Here is a 23,863-nt window from a genome sequence, read left to right on the forward strand (position 1 = left end):
TGAACTTTGGCTCAGTGTAATGATAAACAAGGAATTTATGGTTTCTCTACAATTCATGCGGAAGTCGCATTATAGCTGTTGTCGCTTGTTTCTATTGATAACTGAACCGAGTTCGAGTGCACTTTATAAACTGATCGAACGCTGACTAAACAATTAAGCCTGTCGAGGCTCTGCTTATCATGCGACTTTGTCTAATTGGCCCGTGATAGTACACCTCAGCAGACCCCGTCTGTGGCCCCAGCGCTCGTGCGACGTCTCCAAGTGCAATAACCCTGAAAGCAATTTCATACACATTGTGATACATTATAACATTTTTATTATAATTTTAATGCGCAGCTCTTGTTATTTACTTTTATTTGTATACCCTTGCGTTGAGAGTAGTACAATTTACTCTCGACTTGTGTAATGCAACAGTCTAGTCGATATAAACAATCTGTCGAGATATCACGACCGAGTCGGACTTCTATATCTTAAATAAATATTCGATCAAAATTAACTTTGTGTGACTTAATTCTTGAAAATATCTTGATAAAACTCTCATTTACCAGCTACATTATGTTTTCCTTTAACATGTTCAAGGGTATTTGAAATTCGGCGTGTTGATTGATATTTTTTATGGTTAAACAAGACAACGAAGAAAGCGAATGGGACGAGAGGTGAATAACAGCAACATAAAGCAGACGAAAAGGTTACAAAATGCGATGATTAAAATGTACACAAAGACAATGAGGGACTGGGAAGGGGAACAGCTGAAGAGCCCCTGGAAAATGGTTATAGCCATGGCAAAAACGTGATAACGACTGCCGGGTAAGGGGATGTGTTGGGGAGCGTTTCTCTTGCAGCTGGAGCGCAGTCAACTGCAGATGAGCATTTGGGTTGGAAACGCAGTCAAAGCTAAATTAGAGAAACTTTAGACTGTGAAAAGTGTGCTTAGTCAAAGCGCTTTATGGAAATGAAAAAATTGCCCCCAAAGCAGTTGGCGCAATGTAAAATCATTTAAATAAAAACTAAGCTAAATTTTCTATAATTTTCAGGCTCGGGTCGTCGAAAATTATAGATACATTTTTCCTAAAACAACTTCAAATCATCACAAATTGTAGTAAGGTTTCTTTTTCTGATTATGTATAACTATAATTATGTATATTATATATGGTATATTTATTCGACTGTTTTTCAAAGTAAATTTAAAACTTTTTTTTTTTATCAGATATCACGCAAATGGGTAAAAAACTATACTCACAACTTAAATGTTAGATTAACACATTTAGTTATCGTTTAGATAAAAATATTTTTACCTCGACTTCTTTCACTTTTAGAATAAAGAAACCCTCAGTTAACATTTCTTTTGTGCATGGCGAAGAGAATTATGTTTATATTACTAAAAAGAAATTTAATGAATTATAAGAACATTATATGTTATTCTAGAAATCATTCAACTTGAGCCTAAGACTATTCCTGTCCAAGTTACATTGTCATGGGGAATTGAGCCTTTGTAGAAAAGTTAGGCGAATTTTTAATTTCAAAGTTGTTAATGTAGTTATTTTCTTGTTAATTTTTAAATATAAAAGTGTTGCATATCAAGGAGACTAGTTACGTCTGCAATTTGAAAACCAAAACTGTTTGCTTTGAAAATATAAATATATATAGGGTATAATTCCAACAGCTGCTACGAATTCTGAATTATTTATGATGTTTTAAGGTACATTGGATTTCTCTGAAAAGTCATTCGCTAACTTCGTGTGCCAGAGTAAAACCACATTTTTAGCTTCATTTAAAATGAAAATTGAGCACCCTTTTGTGGTATAAATAAGGCACGTCTGCTCAGCCCACACAATTGTTGACTGTTTCGAGTTTTGGGAACCGCCGCATGTGTATACCTTAGTATACAAAGTCAAAGAAAGAAAAAGAAAATAAAAGAAAAGGGAAATAGCAAAAGTGTTGTTATATAAATATTTATAGTAAATTATAAACAATTGTTATCTTTGTATGCCATCATCGCAGCGCAGTCATCAGAATGCGATGCACAGCACTTGAATTGTATTCGAGCCTCGATCTAAATAAGGTTCAGCTCCGGAGCAAGTACATAAAAATATGCAATCACATTATCGTGAACATAATAAACATCCTTATCAGGTGCATAAGTACACTCGCCCCGCGCACATATGTATATAGATTGTATTTATATCTGGCAGCAGGCACTTGTGCGCCAACAAAACGACAAACGTCACTTAACGACAGGCAATTGTTTAAATATTGATCGAGCCGCCAGTATAAATATATACATATATATATATATATGTATGTAGAGAATAATATTATATATTTTGTATAAACAAAAACGCTTCCACCTGCGGCGAGGTAGGTTCTGTGTTTACTTCTTAGTTACTTGCAGATACTTTTTATTATTATGAGACATGGATGTTTATTAATAATGGATAGTTAATAAAAAAACATTTTATTTTTAAACAGTGTGAGACATGGATATTGTTAATTTTTAATAAAAAAAATTGGCTGCATAGGGTTTAATTGATTTTAGGAATTTTTTTTATCAATATTTAATAGGTTTAGTTTCGGATACATTATGTATTTACTGTTTCCACACATTTCTCATTTGTTGACAATTGTAAGAAGTTGTACACAAATGAATTTAATATCAGGGTGTCGTATCAGATGTTTCTGCTACTGCATTCCAGCTTATTTAAACTTGACTTTAAGCAAACCCAAAAAATCAATAAAAATGCCTTAATTTCTAGGCATACTTTTGTTACCACCCTCGCAATTCGATTGGAATGTGCTTTCAATCTGCCGACAAGCCCATAGAATCTCGCACAAATATGCGAAGAATTTAAAAATCGTTTAATTATTTTGCTGCGAAATATTATGAAATGCCATGGTATGCCAAATTGGCAGCTGGGCATTATATGCTCCAGTTTTGAATGACTGTGATTCGGATTATCAGCAGCCCATGTTGATTCACCTTTTGACTTTGGACTCGCCGCGCAGTTGTGTTTGCACTGGGCACTATCTCAATCTCAATGACAATATTTTTAATAATCGACGTATTTTGCTTTTCGTATTTGCAGCTTTTGGAGGCAACTGCTCGAGATTCTTGCCAAGCAATATGCAATAATGGATTCGTTGCCACCAGTTAGCGGTAGTCAGAGCACGTCCCGGGATCATCTAACGCTGCAATCGTTGCAGCCACTGCGCTCCTCTCGCGGTTCCAGCTCCAATTTACGGGCCAGTCGTTCCCCTTCAGCCACCAGAAGCAGCGAGCGAAGTAAATATAATTATAATTATAACCATTATAATCCTCGCACTGATAAGTGCCCGTCAAGCACCTGAAGCCCACACCTGTAGTTGTGTTGTAGCCCAATAGCTTAATCACCTGGCCCATAATTGAACTCATGCGACACGCTCATCAACAGTCTTATCAGTGTGTGGGTTGATTCGGATTTCATGCGGCTAGGAATGATAACCAAACTCTGCGACTTATTCACTTAGCACTTCCGCTTATGCGGCTTAGCAGTCGGTGCTAATTATGATGAAAGATTTTATAGTCGTGCAAAGACCAATAAACCTAAATAGATTAAACAAGCTTAATTAAATGAAAATCGTCTGCTAAAATCTTTTGTTGAACAAAATTATTTTTTAAATTCTTCATCTCACAGATGTAGACACTTCTTTAATTTCATGCAAATAGGCTGCTCTTAAGGCCCAGCATATTTTCAATATCCATATATCCATATCCAATATTTAACAGCATATGTTTATCGTCAACTTACAAATTCAAAATGTACAAAAAAGCTTCTGAAAAGGCTTTGATTCTATCGTAGACCTAATCAAGTGATATTTTGAAAACATCAAGTAAACATTTTAATTCTTCACTTTCGTGTTATTTGCTAATAGTTTCATATTCCCAAGCACTCGCTTCATAATGAGTTATTCGTTTATTTATTCTGTGCTTCTATCGGGAACTAAAATTTAAGAAACATGCCGCAAATTTTAGGAATATTTCCTTTTTATAAAAGTTAAAGAAAGCACACATTTTTACTCCATATAAATATTAATACTCTACAATATCGCAGCTACTTCATAAAAATCTTTTCCAAACAGAAGCTTAAGCTTATGAAAACCGATAAAAGTTTGACTTAGAGCAAATTTATTATTTAAATAGATTATAGCTAAAGTTACACTAGTTAAAAAGGACTATAAAAAAAGTGATAAACAATGCCATTCTTAGTCAGTTATCATTCACATCAAATCTCTACTCAAATTATATGTGTACACACTGTTTTTTCATATTTATTCTGTTGCTCTTTTCTGTTTTCGTAATACTTTGAGATTTTGTAGTCAAACATTTGCATGCAAATGGCTTAAAAGCTCACAAGTGCAAACATGTGCTGTGTGCTTTTAAGCGCATCATATATGTATATGTGTGTGTGTTTGTGTGTATGTGTGCTTGTGTGCGTGTATGTGAATGCATTTGTTGGTTTTGATTATTGTTGCTGAAATTTATTTACACATACATATGTGACGTTTGTGTGCGTCCATATCGTTCGTTGCATTGTTTTTAACTTGTGTGTTGATTATCCTTTTGTTCTCGTTTCTCTTTTATTTCTTTTGTGTATTTAAACAGCTTTGTAACCGTTGACCGCTACAGCACCCATACATACGTACGCACACATATATATATATATATATATATACATATATATACAACGTAGGTATAAAAATAGAAAATATTTCTAGCTAAACTTGCAAACGCACACATATATGTACATATACACATTTACAGTTATGCGAAAAATAATACGAACCTTGGCACACTAACACTTAATGTACAGCTACATATATTAACAGAAAAGTTGGAACTTATCTTTGATTATTTATTACATTATAATAAATAGAGCATATATAGTTATAAATGGAAATCAAACGAAATATCCTTAAATAGAATTTTAATCGAATATTTTTACTACAAATTAATTAGAAATTATTTTTCTACATTATCAAAATTATTTATTGATTAGAAATTCAAGTTTTTCCTTCCTTGGAAAAATATATGTTAGACTTTAAGTTTAAATTTTGCCAAAGAGTTGGATTGTTTTTCACGAGTATACATACACAAATATTTTCACACATTGCTCGCATTTTCACCGATTTTCTTTCCATAGCAATGCAGACGCGATTTTAAACGCTTTTTAATCGCTAACATTTGCTGCTGCTGCTTTCTCACTGTCTATCTCTATCTCTTTTTCTCACTGTCTCTTTTGACGCACAGCTGTCATTAACACACACACATGTACACACTCGCTTACAATCGCAGCCGCAACAAAAAAAACAACAACAACAGCTGCAGCAAATTGAACTTTTATCTTTGTGGTATTTCGAGACTTGCTTTGTGTTATTGCTTTATCATTGTGTTTGTTGTTATCGTTTGCTGCGACTGCACCTGTGATTCGCCTCGCCTTCATCCATTTGACAATTGAGGTTTGAGCCGAGGCACAGCCATAAACTACATATATACGTACCATAAATACTTTCTATGCGCCACAACTCGGCAGTGTCCAGGGAGCGCACCGGCGACTCAGCGACAGCATCGGCGCCCGGAACGGCAGCGACGTTGGCAGCCATTCAAGCGGCTGGCACGGCAACTGCAACGACGACGACGACGGCAACAGCAGCAGCAGGAGGAGGTGGAGGAGCGTCGGGTACGGCGGCAACTTCAACGACAGCCAACAGCAATTCGTCGGCCTCGTCCGCCACAGTGGCAGCTGCACAGGCGGCTGTCTATAGCGGCGGCAACACGGTGACCGGCAGCCTTGGCAGCAGCGGGGGCGTGGCAGTGCGCGGTTTTCGCAGCCACAGCCCCACGCACCGGCGACGCAGTCGTGAACGCCAACGACGCACACATGGCTCCGATCAGGGCGGCCTCCTAGCCTATAGCGGCATTGTCGGTGTAGGCATTGGAGGCGACATGGCGGACTTTGGCGGTGGCGGTGGCGGCGGCAGCGCCGGCACTGGCAGCGGTCTCGAGGATTCACGTTTGTCCGGCAACGAGGATTACTACGTGTCGGTTGTCTCCGATGAATTCGATGGCAGCAAGAAGCTGCATCATCGGCGCACTCACGAACGCAGCTCCAGTGTGCAGGCCATCGATCGTCTCAATACGAAGATACAGTGCACCAAGGAGTCCATCAGACAGGAGCAAACGGCCAGGGATGGTGAGTACAGCGAATAGCACACATGTGCCTTAAAATACTCTTTTTCATAGCATACTTTTGCGAGCATTCGCATTCGGGCTATAATCGGATTGATGAAAGTCATAAAAAGCGAGTTCAATATCATAAAAAATACTGAAGAGAAATTTTGTTATTGAAAAGTAAATAAAAGTAAGTAAAAGAAAAATATATCCCGATTTGCCACGTCAAGAGTTTTGGATCGATTTTCAGATTAGCTCTTCAGTAGACTTCAAGCCCAAGATATCACGCCCTTACTCGATGTGGCCACATATTATTAACAGTTTATCTGCCATCGGTATAGACTAGTATATATTCCAAGCCTTCGATTGCGGGCATCCTGACAAAACCAATATACTCTATTCACTTAGACAAGAAAGTTTAAAAAACGTTATCCTTTTCAAGAGATCTAAATCCATCTAATTAACCAATAAAGTATGCAATGAGCTAGGTTAATCCTATTATAATATATATATATATATATAACAATTAATAATTTAAATGTTGTTTAAAATAAAAAATCAACACAATTATAATTATCTCTGAGGGAAAGTCTGTTGGATGGCCATGGCTTGTCAAGTTGATCTCTTTAATGCAATATGTTTAGGCATTTATAAAGTTATGTCATCAAAGATCCTATAACATTTGATATTCTTCTTGCAGATAATGTGAATGAGTATCTAAAACTCGCAGCCAGCGCCGACAAACAACAACTGCAGCGCATCAAGGTAGAGTTAAATATTAAATGAAAACCAATAGTTATTAATTAAAATGTATGTTGTACACGTGCAGGCGGTGTTCGAGAAGAAGAATCAGAAGAGCGCACACAGCATATCACAGCTGCAAAAGAAACTGGACAGCTATACGAAACGAGCCAAGGATCTGCAGAATCATCAATTTCAGACAAAGAGCCAGCACAGACAGCCGCGCGAGGTGCTGCGCGATGTCGGCCAGGGACTGCGCAATGTGGGCGGCAATATACGTGACGGGATTACTGGCTTCTCCGGCTCGGTGATGTCCAAGCCGCGCGAGTTTGCGCATCTCATTAAGAACAAATTTGGCAGTGCGGACAACATCAATCAGATTGGCGATGGCGAGCTTCAAGCCATTCAGTCAGCAAATCCCGACGGCCTGTCAGCGGGCGGTGAGCGGTTGCTGCAACAGCCCGGCGTTGGCACCTCGACGGGCTCTGGCGGTGGCAACAACATCAACAACAACAACACGGGCACCGGCAGCGGCACCGGCAAATTCAACAGCGACAACGGCAGTGAGTGCAGCAGCGTCACCAGCGAAAGCATACCAGCGGGGTAAGTGCGGGGAAGGGGATATTAACCAAATGTAGCTGAATGGATAATAATTGAACTCATTTCTGCTCCCACAGATCTGGCAAGAGTCAGTCGGGCGCCAGCCAGTATCACATTGTGCTCAAGTCCCTACTAACTGAACTGGCCGAGCGCAAGGCCGAGAACGAGAAGCTTAAGGAGCGTATCGAACGCCTCGAGGTGGGTTGAAAATGAATTGCCTACTTTCAATAAAACCTTAGTTGTGATTTTATATAAAAGCTGTATATCCAATCACTTGTTAATACATGAGCCATATAATACAGTAGACCGATTTGATATGATCTTACAATTAAGTTAGGAGCTCGTAAGTCAGAGTATAGTCAAGATACCTTGAAAAACAGGCTGCTGAAGTTAAACCGGTAAATTTCCGCCTGTTGGTCCGACCTAAGCCACACAGGCTCTTAACGTCTCCTTTACAAAGCACAATTATAGGGCTGCGTTTCTTTTAACATTATTTATACAAGCTTAAATTATTTAAAAAAATATAAATATTTTATAATAAAATGCAGAAAAGTGCTGATATTATTTAATAGCTTGCAATTATTGGGTCTTTAGTCTCTGGACCAGGTTAAAAAAAATGCAGACTTCATTTGATTCAATGTTTTTCTTAGAAGAACGAGCATTGTATTTGGCGAAATGAACATTAAATAACACTTAATATTTAATTTTACTTTTCATCACTTTTCAGACAAGCCAAAAGGAGTTCAACAGTTTAACCGCCACTCTCGACAGCGAACGCTTTCGCGCCGAGGGATTGGAGGAGCAAATCAATGACTTGACGGAATTGCATCAGGTTCGACCCACTAACATCAAGTGCAATATTTATACTAATTTATGTGCGTTTCTCTCTTGCAGAATGAAATTGAGAATCTGAAGCAAACAATTGCTGATATGGAGGAAAAAGTACAATACCAAAGCGATGAAAGACTACGTGACGTCAACGAAGTGCTCGAGAATTGTCAAACAAGGGTAAGTCCAGGCAGACAGACACACAGACAAATACTAAAACGCACCTCACACAAAACAGATATCGAAAATGGAGCATATGTCGCAGCAGCAATATGTAACCGTCGAGGGCATTGATAATTCGAATGCCCGCGCCCTGGTTGTGAAACTCATCAATGTGGTATTAACGATATTGCAGGTGGTGCTCCTGTTGGTAGCCACCGCTGCTGGCATCATAATGCCCTTTCTCAAAACGAGGTGAGTGCACGCTATATACAGATTTATGTTAGATATAAACTCACCAACTGTTTTGTATTTGTAGGGTTCGCGTGCTGACCACATTTCTAACGATTTGCTTTATAATCTTTGTGATACGCCAATGGCCGGATGTTCAGGATATAGGCGGAGGCCTTGTGCGGCATCTCAAACAGTCGCTGGTGGTCAAGTGAAACGACTCTCTCTTCGATTAGTAGCGTCTTAATTTTAATAGTATTAAGTTGAAAACGTGCATACTTTGTATATAGCTTATAAATACACAAAACGTAAAAGTTTAAAGTTAATCTAGTTATCATACAAAACGCGCATCACATGAACGACTCATATACAAACATATACGTACTATATACATTGTACAAACAAAATGGAAAACTCGCACACATCTACACACTCACACACACACACACATACACATATAATTATACATAAATGTATACACTTAGCGAAATTCGATTAAAACACTCTGCTAAAAGTTTAGTCCAATAACTGCTGCATTGCTGACAAGTTTCTGTGCATTACTCAATACTATAAATTAATAAATATATTTAAATAATATATACATTTAGTTATCGTATACATTAAAAAAGTTTGTATTTGTACAAAACATTTTTTTATTTTTCTTGTTTTTTAATTTACAACTTCAACACTGCTCGCCATGTTTGGAGCAATAATTTACGTGGCCTATACAATTCAACCAAACTTATCAAAAACCTATTAAAATTAAAATACAAGAGAGTACGCACGTATGTAGAAAATAAGGTGCAAGTGAACTTGTTTTTTTTAACAGCTGTTGTAATTTCCTGTCGGCGACAGTAATAAATCTACTTTGACTACCATTAAAGGTAAAAATTTATAAAATAAATAATAATATATTCAAATACCTCCTGTATGAGTGTGGACCCTATTCTTGAGCATTTTTAATGGGCCTATGGCAAGCGAGGCACCCCCAAGTAACAATGTTAATATATTTGAAATTTAATAATGTTAATAGAATTTTTGAAATAACTTGAAGAAAAATTCTGTAGCATTCAGCTTCTGTCTGCACTCAACGAATTGCAGCATTCTTTTAGGCTGTACACAATAGAATTCAAAGCCATTATTTTTAGCAGAATAATTTTGTTTTTATTTTCCTTTTTTTATGAATATAAGTTCTTATTACCATTTACTTAGTTATGAAATATAACAAACTCGTTGATAATGTGTATTAGCTAAGACAAATAATCTGATATTCAAAACCAAATCCTCGTTGTTCAGACGTTGTCGATTCCCTTATATCAAAAACGGATTACGTTTATTGGTACATGATTATTATTTTAATCATGCCCATTTCTTACTAGGCTTCCATATTGTAATCTAGGTTGCAAATAAATTAACTTAAGGAATTGCATCAAAAATAAGAAAAACGTTATGTCGACTGTAATCACCCTAAAAAATTTGTAATGTGGATGAAGTTTGTCCAAATATGCCAATATGCCTGATAGCACCTACTACTTAACTTGAATCGAATCGCTTTACAGATCCTCCCTCATTGTGCTTCCCTAGTTACCCAATGTTTTTGGCGCTTATATACAAAGTTGTATGGAAATATAGATGAAATATAGATAGACAGTTGATAAGCTACAAACGAACCCCATTTAAGCCGCTTAGTTTATTTCAATTACGTTTAATATATTGTAAATTAATTTTAGATTACACTTTGAAACACACAATTTATTATGTCTTTATGTTTAATTGATTTCGTCTTACAATATTTATATTCGTAGTTGTGAACAGTTTTCATCAGTTGCAGTTGCTTCTTTTTAATTTGTTATCTTTGAGAAAATAATCACAAGCTAGCACTTTTATTTTAGATTTTGCATATCGAAAACCGTCATTTCTACAAACTTTTAACGCTTTTTTTTTGTTTCATTATTCGTATTGCCTTTTACATTAAAAAATCGAATTGGAGAATTTAAATATATTACACAGAAAAACTTAAAATTAGTTAAATCGAGCATAATTATACAGTAACAATCATACAAAATATAATAAATGGATTACATGTTATGGTTCAAAACTTTGAGTTTCTGGCTTGAAAACAAATTTTACATGCATATTAAAACTAGTGTTCAAACAATAAGTATAATTACACATGTTTGATTCATTTTCTTTTTTGACTTATTTGTATGAAAGTTTAATATTCTTTCGGAGTGTTGAGTGGATAAAAACAAAAAAAAATCGAATATGTTATCCGAATCAGGTAAACATTTTACATTTTAGTTTTGTGTGTGGTTTGACTTTAGTTACGCAAGCCAATAATGTTAATAATATATAAGGTATATAAAATAAATCACAATTTGCATACGCATATTTATGTTTGTATGTAGTATGTATGAATGTAATGTGTTTTTAGGGTGCAAATCATAATCATCCATGATCGACGCGGCATAACGATGATGATTACAAATACAATTACAATTACATATTTATATTAAGGGTAAACATTTGTTAATTGTTTAAAACAAAGCAGCTGGCAGCCACAGCTTCGCCGCGTCCAAGCGACTTATACTTTACTACTTTTGCCTGCTTGGTGTGAACTATGCCTTAAAAAACTAAACTCTCTTATTCGCGTCTACTTCATATGAGAAACTGGCTATCTGCGCCGCTATGCGGTAGCGCGGCAACTCCTATGCCGCCCTGTGTGGGCGTCTGTAGAAACACCGAATCAGCCACTGCGACTGCACCTGACGGCGTTTCTTGCTCGGTGGCGGGGGTACTAATTGCAATCGGTTCATAAATGGAACGATGCGGTGGCATATCGTCATCCTTGAAGGAGCCGCTTAAATTCGGATTTAGTATGTTGTTCGATGTGGGCGTGGACATAGCAGCAGTCGTGGCAGTCGCACCTGTACCGCGACCGGTAACTTCACTAGTGCCGGACTCAAGATGGTCGAGATATGGCGGTGCTGCCACGCTGATGCTTCTGGGCTCATGACGAAATAGGAAGCTGTGAAAAAATGAATGCAATAAGAAGTGTAAAATATTTAGTACATAAGTGTATAATAATCTGCAAAACTTACCTGAAGTTCATCCGCGACCAAAGTGAGCGTCTTGGAGGGCTCAGCTGATCTACCAAATGTGCGGGTAAATTTGGTGACCGATCGAAAGGATTGACACGTCTTTGTAAAGATGCCGATGTATTAGCCTGGGGCATAGCGGAATCCAAAAGCGCTGTATTGGGTATATAAAAGGTACATATAATAAAATGTAATTTACAGCTGTACAATAATATCAATAATACGCCCCGTGAATAAAAAATAGTTCTGTATGAACAACACTTCGTAAAAGCGATAGAGCACGAATATTGTGATTAAAAAGTTATTTTATGAGTGGAAACTCTTTCCTACAAAGGTTAAAATATTTAAAAAAATTAAAGCTCCCGAAATAGAATACTGAACACTCAAGCTAATTAATATAAAACCCCATTTTTGCACATACAAAACATTTTTAAAACCTAAACAATAAACTAAATCAGTAACGTATGTTTCTGCCTAACATTTAACTATTTCAGTAGTTTAATAATTTATGGTTTTAAGAATTAATTTCGAGATTTTAGGGGCTCACTAAAAATACTTAACACGCACCATTTTCGTCATCAGAGCTGTGATATTCCTGCGCTGCGGTGGGAGTATGCGCTGAATCCCCACGTCGAAATGTGCCATGTCTTGTCGTGCCGGTTGCTGATGATGCAGAATTGATGCTGGCGCTATTGCTGCCACTTGCCTCAGCAGCTGCAGTTGTGGCTTGGGGCTGCTGTTGCAATAGCGGCGTGGTATCATCATCAGTGTCAGTGACGCTATCTAAAGAAGGCTGTCGATTCCGACTCGCACGTGCTTCGCCTTTCGTAAAAACCTTACGCTTGCATATGGGGCAGACGCGTCGATTTTCAGTTAGCCAGGGATCGATGCAGTGGCTGTGATAAGCTGGAATGAAAATTATTAGGCGTTTCCTAATCAGATATTATTAAGTTAGCTCCATTAACTTACGATGCGAACATGGCAGCACCCGGAGCTTGTCGTCCTCAACGAAGTCCTCGAGACAGATCACGCATGTCTCATACTTGATGGTGGTATTGTTTTTTGTATAGCGCAGCACTGGAATCTTTTTAAGCATGCTTTTCGGCAATCGATAACGACGCAGTCGTCGCTGTTCCCGTATGCATTTGTATATCATGTAGACAATCTAGACAAACAAACAAGCAGATTGGGTTAAGCAAAACCTCAATTTAAGTTAAGCATACGACATACCATAATAAGAAAACATAATGCAATCAGTATGGAAAATGGCAATATCAGCTGTGTGTTGATATTGAAGGGCAGCTCGTCGTTTATGATTAGCACCACCTCTGGCGTAAAAAAAGATAACAATGTCTTGCCAGTCGTAAGACCCACAAAAACGGAGGCTATGTGTATCCCTGATGCATTGTTGGCGGTCATTTGTTCTGAAATTAGATAAACATTGAAGCGTTTTTGCTAAAATTATTCGTTTTGAAGGAAACCAACAGATAATTTTGTTTAGACCAGAGCTACAAAAAGATTGTATGCTTCATTTTAAAGTTATACATGTCGTGTCTATCTCCAGGCATTGCTTATTAGAGCCCATTCGATAGTACAAACACATTTTAACACGTATACATACATGTTAATAGTTCGACTAAAAGTCTGATCTTCATATAGCTTGACATACCTAGCTCATCGCCTTCATTGTTGTAGATGATCACAGCGTAATAGGTTGCATTTTGAGCCACGCGTACCTTGCGCTCGAATGTGCAATCGCCACCGCTGTGTAAGCAGAAAAATAGATCTTCACATTTTGGTATAGCTTTCTACGAGTGTGATTCTGCTTACCGCGACACAATCGCTACAAATTTGGCGCCAATTGGATAGCCGGTGCGAGGTGGTGGTTTTAAATTATCACAGCCATACGCATTATTGGTCTCATGTGGCACCACAAACACCCGAAGATTATTGCCCACGATAGGTGGTCCAAATGTGGCGGGCAAATCGTTAAACTCCTCAATTAGCTTTGTAAAAGTATATTGGATTTTATTAGAGATTAAAGAGAGAAGCTGGATTAACTTACCTGAGTGGTGGTGCGCCTGTAAACGAGCACATGAGCATCAACGACCGCTTGATGGCATATCAAGCAGAGCCCAAGTATTATCAATTTCAGTACGAGACAATGCGTCCAAGCCATGATGGTTGACCGCCTGCTGCTGGTGCTGTTTAGTACTAATCAAACTAAAGCTAAAAAAAGCTGTTGTTGCGCGCAGTTGTTAAACTGTTGTTTTGCTGCTATTGCTTTATTTTGTTGTTGCTGCGTCTGCTGCTGCTGCTTATGATTGTTATCATTTGCACTATTCGCATTTCTCATCTGTGTGTATGTGTGCCTGGGCGTTTGTTTTTGGTGGCCTGCAAAACAAGTGCATAAATGAAAATCCATTAAAGGCAAGCTCAGCTCAATGCAAACAAACGGCGTCGGCCAGAGCACCGCCATTGCCTGCTGATAAGATAAACGTTCTTTAACGCATACGTATATTAATGTATGTATATATTTTGTGTGTGAATGTGAATGTGTATGTGTCGGTGCATGTGTGTGTGTGTTTCACATTTTTGATTTCTTTTTCTGTGCTTGTTTCCTTTGGTCCCGCAATCAGATGTTCGACTTTTGTTGACAAAAGTCCCTAGTGCTGGCACATTTGCCGATAGTTTTAAAATTGCATATTTACTCGAAGCAGCCAGTCCATAACGGAGTGCAGCCAAGTCGCCAAACCGCGAACGCATCGACGCCTCGTTCCAGATTGTTGTTATGATTGAGCTTAATTTATATCAATTGAAATCTTGAAACATTTTGCAATGATATCTGCATAATGAATTGCTTTGCAAATAACAGCAGCTGCTGCAGAAGTTAAAACAAAACTAAGTGAAAAGATTTCTGGCAAGCCGGCAGAATGAAACACAATGAATCATCGCTAACCAGACGATAACACTCGGGCAGAACTTTAAAAGTATAATTGCATTTTTGCCGATTTAGTAGAACCTGCGGAACAAACGTGGAAAATTTATGTGAAATATAGTATGAGCTGATAATACATTTGGCATACATGCGGCAGGCGCAAAAATGTCACTAATTTTTGTATTAAATGCATAATTAAATAAAGAACGTCACATGTAATTAACACATCGTGCCCATACGAACCAATACAACTGTGACATTAATGAGAACGTGACTTTGTTTTTATTGTATGCGCAAATAGAGAAATATAATCTGTACATAAACAAATAAACAAACACAAAGCCATCTGACATATGCATAAGCGTTTGTACATATGTGTGTACGCAATTATGGGTTACTTTTAATCGTTAGCTGGACGAGCGTATGCCTTGTGATAAATATTTGGATATATAAGGCTTACCCTGATGTGATTCTTTTTTCGCTACTTCAACAATCGTTTCTACAAAATACAGAATAAGTAATTCTTCTGCTCATTAATAACACATATCACATGTTTCAATCGAACGTTAATCTGTTTGCATATGCAAACAAAAATTACACACATGTACACACTTATACACCCACGCGAAGGTGCCCGCAGCACCACCCACCAGTTATACACATACACTACGCCTTGAACTTTACGCACGCACAACTTTACCGTCAAGGTTTTTACTACAGTAAATAAAAAGAAACACGCAGCAAATGGTCTTGCTCCAACAGGTGAAATCCACAGGACAGCGCACGGCAAATCAATTAATATTTAAAATGATTGAAACGACATGAAAAAAAGCTTGATTTAAACTGCGTTTGCTTTTGTTATGCCTTCAGTCTGTTGTTTGTGTGTGTGCATGTGTCTGCATTGGTGTGCAAAATAATTTCTCTAAGAAAGCAGCTGGTGCTGACACAATCGATACAATATGCAGTGCTACTACTCACTTGTTTCAATTATTTATTGTTTTATTTTTATATTTAATTCGCCAAAGGCAACTATTTGGTGTTTGCTGCACTGTTTTTTCTTCTTTTTAACACTCGCTCATTCTCATTCGTTTTTTTTCGTACTCGTCGCCATTGCAATTGCGTTGCAGTTAATTGTGATTTTATGGCACAATACACGCACCTCCACTTGTAACCACTCAGCAAATGGGACGGGGATTATTGTAATTTTGCTGATTACACATTTTACAGGATCTTAACTTTGCTTATTTAAGATGTTTTGTGGTCTAGAACTCAGCGCAGGGCTCGGACTGTCCAGTGTGACCATTGTAATATCGATGATTTCTTACAAAAACCAATCGATGGATCGTTCATATTTTCCTATAGGGCTTTCCCTTTTTCCGCATATAAACATCATGAAACTATACCTGTTTTAAGCAAATAAAAAAATAAGTGTAGGTAAATTAACAAAAAATATATATATAATCACTGTTTATTGCGATGGTCGACATTGTTTTATTTTTCTATATATATTTAATATAAAAATAATTCAAAATTGTTTAAGTATTAGCGTTGGTTTAATTTTTAAATTTTACCGGATGGTCTAAGGAGTTAACTTTTAATCATTCTTTGTATCTTTGTATCTTCGATACCATCGACCACCAGTATAAATATGTGATTAAAATAAATTATATTGCAATTGAATTATAGCATACGTTAAATTTTTCTAATATGTAGATTCCTTTCATTCTGAAAAAGTCCACTATGTATTGTTACATAAGATAAAGAATATTTTTTTCATTGCAAAAGCAAAAGTATCGATATAATTCCCAGACATTGTCTAGCACTATTTTTGACCACATACGGTGGCGCCAAAATTAGATTTGAAAATAAAGTTACACGACCCGTGCCAATTTATTGGCAAATACAAACGACTTAAATGTAGATCAATGTACGCGGGAGACTTTTTTCAGTCATGACTATAAGCCATGTATTATTACTTGTGAAAATTCAAAAAGTCTAATATTTAATTCGTCTTCTATTATCTTTCTCTGTGAAAGTGATGCTCAATTTTGTTTGTTGGGAACACTATACTTTTTTGTAAAAAATGAATAATTTTAAATACAAAAATTCTCAATTTTTAATAAACCAGTTTATGAACATGCACTGGCAATTAAAATATACAATGCATGCAGCTAAAAGTGTGGCGACATAATTATTTAATCCATAAATACATTTTCCCCTGTATGGTATGCTTCACCGGATTGATCTTCTTTAGGATCTTGGTCATGGTCTCGACCAAGCGATCGCTAGAGACGCCTGTCTTTTTGTTTTTGAATTTAGTCAGCAGCTCTGTAGCTGTCAAGGGCTTTCTCTTAAGATATCGACGAACTGCTTCCTCGGTGATTCCATAGTCTCTGTGCAAACAAATCAAATATCAGCAATTAAATCTCACAATCACTGCAATGGTATACTCACTCCACTTTGTTGCTAACTACGCCTGCGAATGACGATGGCAAAGAGTTGCTCAGCTCGCTCTTGGGTCGTTTAGCGGGCGTGCTGCTAGGACTGTTGCTGGTGTCAGATCCGGTGAGATCGCTGGGCAAGCTGTTCATTTTGCGTTTGTTGGGGTCATTCGTGAGAGTAGGCGTGGCCGAGCGTGATTTATTTGCATTGCTGCCACTGGGGATGACCTTGTTAGCAATATCCTTTTCCTTGTCTTTGTCTTTATTGGTTGCAGACTTCTTTTTAGACGGTCCATTGCTAAGGTCATCTTCGGTATCTGTGCTATCTGAACTGAGATCCGTTGATGAATCACTACCGTTTGTCTTTGATTTCTTGTCGTCTTTTGATTGTTTCTTTTTCTTTTTATCCTTGGCGGCTTCATCTTTGTTTTTCTCCTTTTTCTTTTTATCTTCGCCTTCCTCCTTATCTGATTCATCTGATTTCTTTTCTTCATCCTCTTCTTCATCAGAAGTGAGCAATTTGCGCAGTGCATCCTCTTCAGCCACGCCTTTCATGTCCTTCACCATCTTAGACTCTGGATCAGGTTCACTGTAAATAGTTTAATAATATAATAGTGCAGGAAAATTACGGATTGCAACCTACTCTTCACTTGAGCTGGTATCGTAATCCATTTCGCGACCCTCCTCGTCGCCGTCATCAGACTCCTCAAAAGCTTCATCGTCCACATCACGTTTCTTTTTCTTTTTATCCATGCCCTTTTTTCCCTTACCTTTCTTCCCAGCGCCATCATCGCTGTCCTCCTGCTCCTTTTTCTTCTTTTCCTCCTCATCTTCAGAATCGGACTCATCCTCAGAATCAATCCACTCATCCATATCTGTAATTTTTAGTTCCTTAGACTTTTTAGTAGCAGCCTTTAGCAATTTGACCTCCTCTGGATCTTGTTCTTCCTCCTCGTCACCGCGCAAGCGCTTGCGCAACATAAGAGAGAAGTAATTCATGACTTTTTTACGACGTCCAAACTCCTGTTCGGCCTCCTCTGCTGACAGGGACTTGTAGCGCTGTATGGGCTGGAAGTTGTACCACTCATTTAAAGGATAGGCTTCGATAGCACCATCTGGGGCGTGCGTGAACACATAGAAAGCGGCATTTTCCCCCACTCCGCCTTCTCGTATGCCTTTGAATTTTTTTCCCATTTTGCCACCCACTTTTAGAATCCAGGGTTGAGCCTCTGGTCTATATTTGCGCGCTATGATACCAAATTTTTTACGACGTGCTTCTTCACGTTGGTCACGATTGTACTCCGAGCCAGCGCCAAATTTTGGCTGTTCCTCGTCGAAACCCCGAAATTCTTTCATATTGTTCTCCCGCTCCAGCTTGACGTTGCGCCACTGTGCGAAATCAACATTGAGCGTGGCATTAAAACGCATGACATGGTGCTTCTTGCGCATCTTAGGCACGCGAATCTTAAACTCCTGAACATTGCCACTCGACGAGGTCGAACTGGACGCCACTGCAGCTGCGGACGTGGTACCTCCACCACTACTGCTAGTCTGGAATTGGTATAGTATTGGATTCATTATTAAAAGCTGTCAAATGTAATCGGTACTCTACTTACTGTCGATTTTGCTGCAATCGACATGCTCGAATTGTGAAATGAATATAAATTTATTTTCCTAATTCCTTTATATCAACGAAGTTACTGACCGGCCGATTATTTTGTATTTATGTATCGATAGTAAAACTTTTTCGATTTTTAAGTATTTTTACTGTACAACGTTTACAAATATAGGTGACCATTTTTAGACGATTAGTATTTAGGAAATTTTGGAAAATTATTTATTTAATGAATTTTTAAGAATCAGTCAACTTAACAAATAACATTGTTTACTGCAATATTGCTGATTGCATAAACGATTGATTTAAAACTATTTAATCATTTGACAGGTTACCAAGGTGACCAAGTTGAGAGCACTCATCGATAAATCGATATTTTACGGATTCATAAATGCTCTCATCTCTAGCCGCATTCTACTAATGTTGTGTTTATTTCAATAAAATTTGTGTTTTTTGGTTCTTTTGACCTCCATTTATACTAATAATGTCACGAAACAGCGTGCTGACCGATGAGCAAAGCAAACTAAATGCTCGCCTGGAGGCACATATGGTCTATATATGCCCCGAATGCGGCAAGGCGTTTCGTACACAAGCCGAGTGGCGACAACACTTAAATACGGTATGATTTTGTAAAGCGACAACATATCTTCTTTATTTTCTTATTTGGTAATTCTCATGCAGAAGCACGACTACCTCAAAAAGACCTATGCAGATTTCAATTTTATTCAAATCGATGAGAATTTCCACGAGTGCCAACTTTGCTTTAAGTGGGTGGAGAATGCCCACAAAACAATCGCCCTCCTACAATACCATTACTTTATGCATCTGGATCATCGCGAAACTTACCGATGTGTACACTGTCGCCTGGCGTATACCCGGCGACGAGCATTAAATGAACATCTGTTATCCACGCATATAAAAGAGATTGAAAAGTATGAGGCCAAGTTGAAGCAAGTGAAACGTAGCCAGGAAGATAAAAAAGCACCAAAAGGTAAAGGTGCAAGGCAGCCGCGCAGGCGCAATGATCTGTTGCAAAAGGCATTAATGGACATTGATCTGCAAACGGAAGATCAGGAAGCAGCAACGCCATCAGCTATTCCTCCAGTGAAAGCTAAGCCCAATGCCAGTGAACAGGCGCTAGATCGCTGCTTAAATGCCTACGAGGACATTGTGCGTAAGGAAATGGAGCAAAAACAGTCGCAGGATGTGCAATACGAAGCAGATTTGGATGCACTGTGCCAAGAGTTCTTTGAGGAGCGGCTTGAGGAAACTGATAAAGTGGCTAAGCCGACTGAAGCACATCCCCAACAAAATAAGGAAGTGGTGATTATTGAAATCGATGCACTGGGCAAGGATGAAGTGGATAAATTAAAGAAGAAAATGAAGTCAGAACCAAAAACAGATACAGAAATAACACCGCCGCCCAAACGTCGTCGTTTAACAACAACCCCCGAACAGGATGGCGATGGAGATGTTAGCATCAGTGGCCTTGCGAAACTCGTTTCATACTTGTGTCCCAAGTGCGGTAAGGAAATTGAATCCATGGATGACTGGCGTAGTCATGTATTTAAGAAGCATAACTTCGAGCACTACATTGAGAATAGCTTCAAGATCAAGGATCGACAAAGCATTTGCCTACAATGCAATGAGGTGCAGCACACCACCAAACGCACTGAACTGCAGAAGCATTGCTTTAAGCATTTACCCTTTCGGTCATATTTGAAGTGCACTTTATGCGACCGGACCAAGACAAGCATGTCAAAGATGTACAATCATATACGCTACAATCATCAAGAGGAGCTTCAGCGCAAGAACAAAACCCAATTGCTTATCAAACCGGAGCCCAAATGGACGATTCCGCAACGTTCAGTTAACCATCGTGAAAGTTCTGAGCCTGATCGTCGAATCAACGAACCGGAGGAGGAACGCATATGCAAATATTGCAATAAAATATTTAAAACACACTGGCGTTTCGAGCGCCATGCGACGCTGTGCAAGGCGCATTCAGCGCCCAAATCTACACCAGATATGACGGCCGATTCATTGCTTAAGCATTTGCACGAAGGGCGATTACGCATGAATACCATATGGAAGAAAATGCAAATGGAGGTGTATTAGTTTCTAGTTAGTCTTATATGTCGAACAGTGGTAGTAGTAGCATTAATTTTTTTAAATAAATAAATTTCAGACATACCATTTCTAATCTAGTCGATGCCTTTGACCATTATAATTAGAAATATTATATTTTGGGTCATTCTTCTCTGCTCATCTATCCCTGGGGATACCCAATGACAATTACTATTATACCTTACCAGATAGTATGAAATTTTATGGGAGAAAGATGGGAGAGACCCAAATTATCAGTCATTAGTCAACTAATTGTCCTAATTTTGTGAGTGTATAAAACCATCTTAGAATATTGCTATTTATGTTGAGCCAACTCACCAACTACGACTTTTAATATGCTTCTAATTATTATAGATTTGAATCAGAAATATCATGGCATGTTGTTCATATAGTTGTTCCTTTTTAGGGGGTAAAAACAAATAATCTTGGTTTCATCAAAGATTTAATAACATTGTCAGCGAACTGCACATAAATGCACTCAAGATCTATACATGAGGTTTTTTAAGATATATTTTTAATGAAAATTACTAGTAAAATGAATGGGATACAAACCTCATAGAATTTTTTCCGAATTTTTAAGAATTCAAATAACGCTGTTAGCGGCGAACTGTACGCCATTTAGCCACACCTCTGCTGTGGTGCTTTGCTTTTTGGGTTCTTAATATGACCTTGGGTCCTGAAACAAATGTTCTAGATGAAATGCCACGATTGCGAATTGGCAGTACGCGATTCTCGATAGCATTCTGAATATGTATTTCGCGCGTGCGCAGTATTGCATCGTGGAAATCCATTTTTGGTAACTTGTCAATGTCGACTTCATGGTTCATGGTTAACATGACAACGTTGCGATCTTTGCCCTTTCTCAACGCTTTTTTCACATTCTCTGAAAATCGGAGGAACTTATTCCGCCAATAGTCATTAGTAGCGGAAACATCATTTGGTAAGTCACCATCATTTTGGGTATCATCTTCAACGTCATTAACAGTTTTATTTGTCCGTTCCCCAGGATTCAGCATGCTGCCATTGTTTTGCTCTCCGTCAGGAATTGTATTATTTATAGCTGCCTCATCGGGGTTACTTCTACGACTTAATACACCTCGCTGGGGTTTAGTTCCTTTGTTATTCTTCTTTGTCGCATTTGCAGCTACCCTGAGCTGGCTCTCTTTTACAGAGCAAAGACTTGCGTAGGTTGGATTTGTACCAGATTTGCAGGATTCTCCAGGGTTGAGACTCTGATGGTAGACCGGCTGGCCCACAACGGGCGCATGATCATAGTTGCAGGTGAAAAATGTTTGCAGCCATCCATTTATTGACTGTTGTAGAACCGCGCAACCCACTTTCTGGACCTTGTCATGCACAAGATGCATAAAGTTCAACCAGGGATTACTATAATTAAACAATTCTTGCTAATTTCTAAATTTGCATTTCATTACCTGTAACTTACCCATATGGGTTCCTGTATTGTGCGATGTCGTTCATCGTCGCGTTTTTCTCTTCGATAAACCATAATTGAAGTTGTGTGTATAAAATATCGTCCAAATCGGGTATTGAGCCCCTGAATCCACGATAGGCTACGGTCTGCCCGACATTCTTAAAATTATCCGTATTGCGGCAAGGATCATAGTGCAAATAACAATTGCGGACATTCATCTCTGCAAGAAAGGCCAGTTCCCTATCCCACACGACAGTGCTCATATTGGCTGCTGCACTAAAGCCATTAAATCCACCTTTTGCTACCATGTTGCGCAGTGCATTCATACGTTTTATTATAAAGACACGAATTTTATTAGTCATGGCGATGACCTCAGCATCGATGCTACATGTTTCGTCGAAGGACTGCAAGTATAGCATATTGAATGGCGTATCATTACGAAGCAGTTGCCCCTCAAATCGGGATTACTTACATATGGATTCATTCCGCAGGCCACATGCTTGAGGTTAGCTGGGCATAAACGAACATCGCAGTAATTCTTAGTCGGATGCAAAGCATTTACCATGAAAATGATGCAACACAAATACGCAATGGAACTTGGCCACGACATTTTACGATGAGATATCATAGCTTTCTGTGCCAAATTGCGTTTCTGGTTGCCAATTTATTCATGGTATATAATCTATGTAATTCCGATTTAAAGCTACAGTGTATGGTTAATTTTTACGAATGTTTGTTACGGTACTCTTATATACAACATTTTCCTAGCCTCACTTAGGAGGATCATTTATAATTTAATTTAATACACTATTCACATTTGCAAACCACAGAATAATAAATGTCACATGTATAGGAACGGGTATTTCCCGGCGTTTCTATAACCTATTCCGCCTATTTGGATGCTGAATCAAACAAGCGTTTTTCGCTATTTTTCCACACATGCAGGTGGAATTTACCGAAACCCCGTTTTAACATGCACCTTGATCACATAGCTCCTAGCTCTTGCGGTTTGGTCTGTGCGTTGATCACAAAACAGTCAGTCAGGCAGGACAAACAGTTTTATATATAAAGATATACCCTAAACCAGAGACCCTTACATAAATAAAATAAATATACTAAGATATTTTGACTATTTTAAGCTTATAATATTTGGGTATTATGAAGATTCCCTCCGTATTAATTTTGTATATTATAATTTATGTGAACCGATTTAGGATTGGGTGCACTAGAAGTATATTGGAAAGTTATAACTAGATAAAAATTTAAAACAAAAATGCCATCAAATTCAATTTGCATAAGTTTTGTGCTATCAGAATCACGCTTAATTATACCATTAAGTTATATTTTTATGGTGGTAAATGTGAACCCCTTTATATTCAAAACATCGTTGATCAAAACTTGGCTATCGAAAATGTAATCGTAATAGCTGTATCTATTGTATCAAAACA

The 23,863-nt window shown here is 38.1% G+C and overlaps 5 protein-coding genes across 8 annotated transcripts in view; 2 read left to right on the forward strand and 3 right to left on the reverse strand.

The window, feature by feature from the left end:
* The window catches only part of Dmtn (transmembrane and coiled-coil domain 2 protein Dmtn), a 30,239-nt gene extending 20,829 nt beyond the window's left edge, over positions 1–9,410 (forward strand). For 2 of the 3 annotated variants that reach the window (XM_064693842.1, XM_064693843.1), the window contains exons 2-10: positions 3,084–3,280; positions 5,568–6,227; positions 6,906–6,970; positions 7,035–7,549; positions 7,624–7,744; positions 8,274–8,378; positions 8,441–8,554; positions 8,613–8,788; positions 8,853–9,410. In XM_064693842.1, coding sequence (XP_064549912.1) covers positions 3,084–3,280; positions 5,568–6,227; positions 6,906–6,970; positions 7,035–7,549; positions 7,624–7,744; positions 8,274–8,378; positions 8,441–8,554; positions 8,613–8,788; positions 8,853–8,979 — 2,080 coding nt within the window. In that variant the 3' untranslated portion in view covers positions 8,980–9,410. Of the gene's footprint in view, positions 1–3,083; positions 3,281–5,284; positions 6,228–6,905; positions 6,971–7,034; positions 7,550–7,623; positions 7,745–8,273; positions 8,379–8,440; positions 8,555–8,612; positions 8,789–8,852 lie in introns of those variants that run through there. The other variant, XM_064693844.1, reaches the window with a different exon arrangement.
* Positions 9,411–10,415: 1,005 nt separating this feature from the next.
* Positions 10,416–16,110, reverse strand: gzl (godzilla E3 ubiquitin protein ligase). 2 transcript variants are annotated; one of them, XM_064693963.1, is made up of 9 exons: positions 15,960–16,110; positions 13,928–14,256; positions 13,693–13,868; positions 13,532–13,626; positions 13,093–13,286; positions 12,832–13,027; positions 12,430–12,768; positions 11,866–12,016; positions 10,416–11,792 (listed from the first exon to the last, which is right to left on the reverse strand). In XM_064693963.1, the coding sequence occupies exons 2-9, from the start codon at positions 14,039–14,041 to the stop codon at positions 11,423–11,425; spliced, it is 1,635 nt and encodes a 544-aa protein (XP_064550033.1). In that variant the 5' UTR covers positions 14,042–14,256; positions 15,960–16,110; the 3' UTR covers positions 10,416–11,422. The 2 variants fall into 2 exon arrangements, with proteins under 2 accessions (XP_064550033.1, XP_064550032.1); XM_064693962.1 differs by having other exon boundaries at positions 15,779–16,110.
* A 781-nt stretch (positions 16,111–16,891) lies between these two features.
* On the reverse strand, positions 16,892–19,000 carry TfIIFalpha (transcription factor IIFalpha). Its single transcript, XM_064694154.1, has 4 exons — positions 18,858–19,000; positions 17,885–18,792; positions 17,255–17,830; positions 16,892–17,193 (listed from the first exon to the last, which is right to left on the reverse strand). The coding sequence occupies exons 1-4, from the start codon at positions 18,879–18,881 to the stop codon at positions 16,992–16,994; spliced, it is 1,710 nt and encodes a 569-aa protein (XP_064550224.1). The 5' UTR covers positions 18,882–19,000; the 3' UTR covers positions 16,892–16,991.
* Positions 19,001–19,251: 251 nt separating this feature from the next.
* On the forward strand, positions 19,252–21,063 carry LOC135436532 (uncharacterized). Its single transcript, XM_064694157.1, has 2 exons — positions 19,252–19,475; positions 19,538–21,063. Exons 1-2 carry the CDS (start codon positions 19,341–19,343, stop codon positions 20,972–20,974), a joined length of 1,572 nt encoding a protein of 523 aa, XP_064550227.1. The 5' UTR covers positions 19,252–19,340; the 3' UTR covers positions 20,975–21,063.
* A 460-nt stretch (positions 21,064–21,523) lies between these two features.
* Positions 21,524–23,036, reverse strand: LOC135436534 (tabinhibitin 3). The gene is made up of 3 exons (XM_064694158.1): positions 22,888–23,036; positions 22,428–22,819; positions 21,524–22,369 (listed from the first exon to the last, which is right to left on the reverse strand). Exons 1-3 carry the CDS (start codon positions 23,023–23,025, stop codon positions 21,580–21,582), a joined length of 1,320 nt encoding a protein of 439 aa, XP_064550228.1. The 5' UTR covers positions 23,026–23,036; the 3' UTR covers positions 21,524–21,579.
* Positions 23,037–23,863: the final 827 nt, after the last annotated feature.

The sequence above is a fragment of the Drosophila montana genome, unplaced genomic scaffold (genome assembly GCF_035044405.1).
Source record: "Drosophila montana isolate Dmon_TW-CO22-7 unplaced genomic scaffold, ASM3504440v1 contig_3733_1, whole genome shotgun sequence".
NCBI classification, from domain to species: Eukaryota; Metazoa; Arthropoda; class Insecta; order Diptera; family Drosophilidae; genus Drosophila; species Drosophila montana.

Coding starts and splice junctions, on each gene's coding strand:
- gzl (XM_064693963.1), bottom strand. CDS start 14,041: ATGGCTTGGACGCATTGTCTCGTACTGAAATTGATAATACTTGGGCTC. Junction 13,869..13,927: donor ACAGGCGCACCACCACTCAG/GTAAGTTAATCC, acceptor ACTTTTACAAAG/CTAATTGAGGAGTTTAACGA. Junction 12,017..12,429: donor CAGCTCTGATGACGAAAATG/GTGCGTGTTAAG, acceptor TACCCAATACAG/CGCTTTTGGATTCCGCTATG.
- TfIIFalpha (XM_064694154.1), bottom strand. CDS start 18,881: ATGTCGATTGCAGCAAAATCGACA. Junction 18,793..18,857: donor CGATTGCAGCAAAATCGACA/GTAAGTAGAGTA, acceptor TACCAATTCCAG/ACTAGCAGTAGTGGTGGAGG. Junction 17,831..17,884: donor GATACCAGCTCAAGTGAAGA/GTAGGTTGCAAT, acceptor AACTATTTACAG/TGAACCTGATCCAGAGTCTA.
- LOC135436532 (XM_064694157.1), top strand. CDS start 19,341: ATGTCACGAAACAGCGTGCTGACCGATGAGCAAAGCAAACTAAATGCT. Junction 19,476..19,537: donor GGCGACAACACTTAAATACG/GTATGATTTTGT, acceptor ATTCTCATGCAG/AAGCACGACTACCTCAAAAA.
- LOC135436534 (XM_064694158.1), bottom strand. CDS start 23,025: ATGTCGTGGCCAAGTTCCATTGCGTATTTGTGTTGCATCATTTTCATG. Junction 22,820..22,887: donor CCTGCGGAATGAATCCATAT/GTAAGTAATCCC, acceptor CTATACTTGCAG/TCCTTCGACGAAACATGTAG. Junction 22,370..22,427: donor CAATACAGGAACCCATATGG/GTAAGTTACAGG, acceptor GTTTAATTATAG/TAATCCCTGGTTGAACTTTA.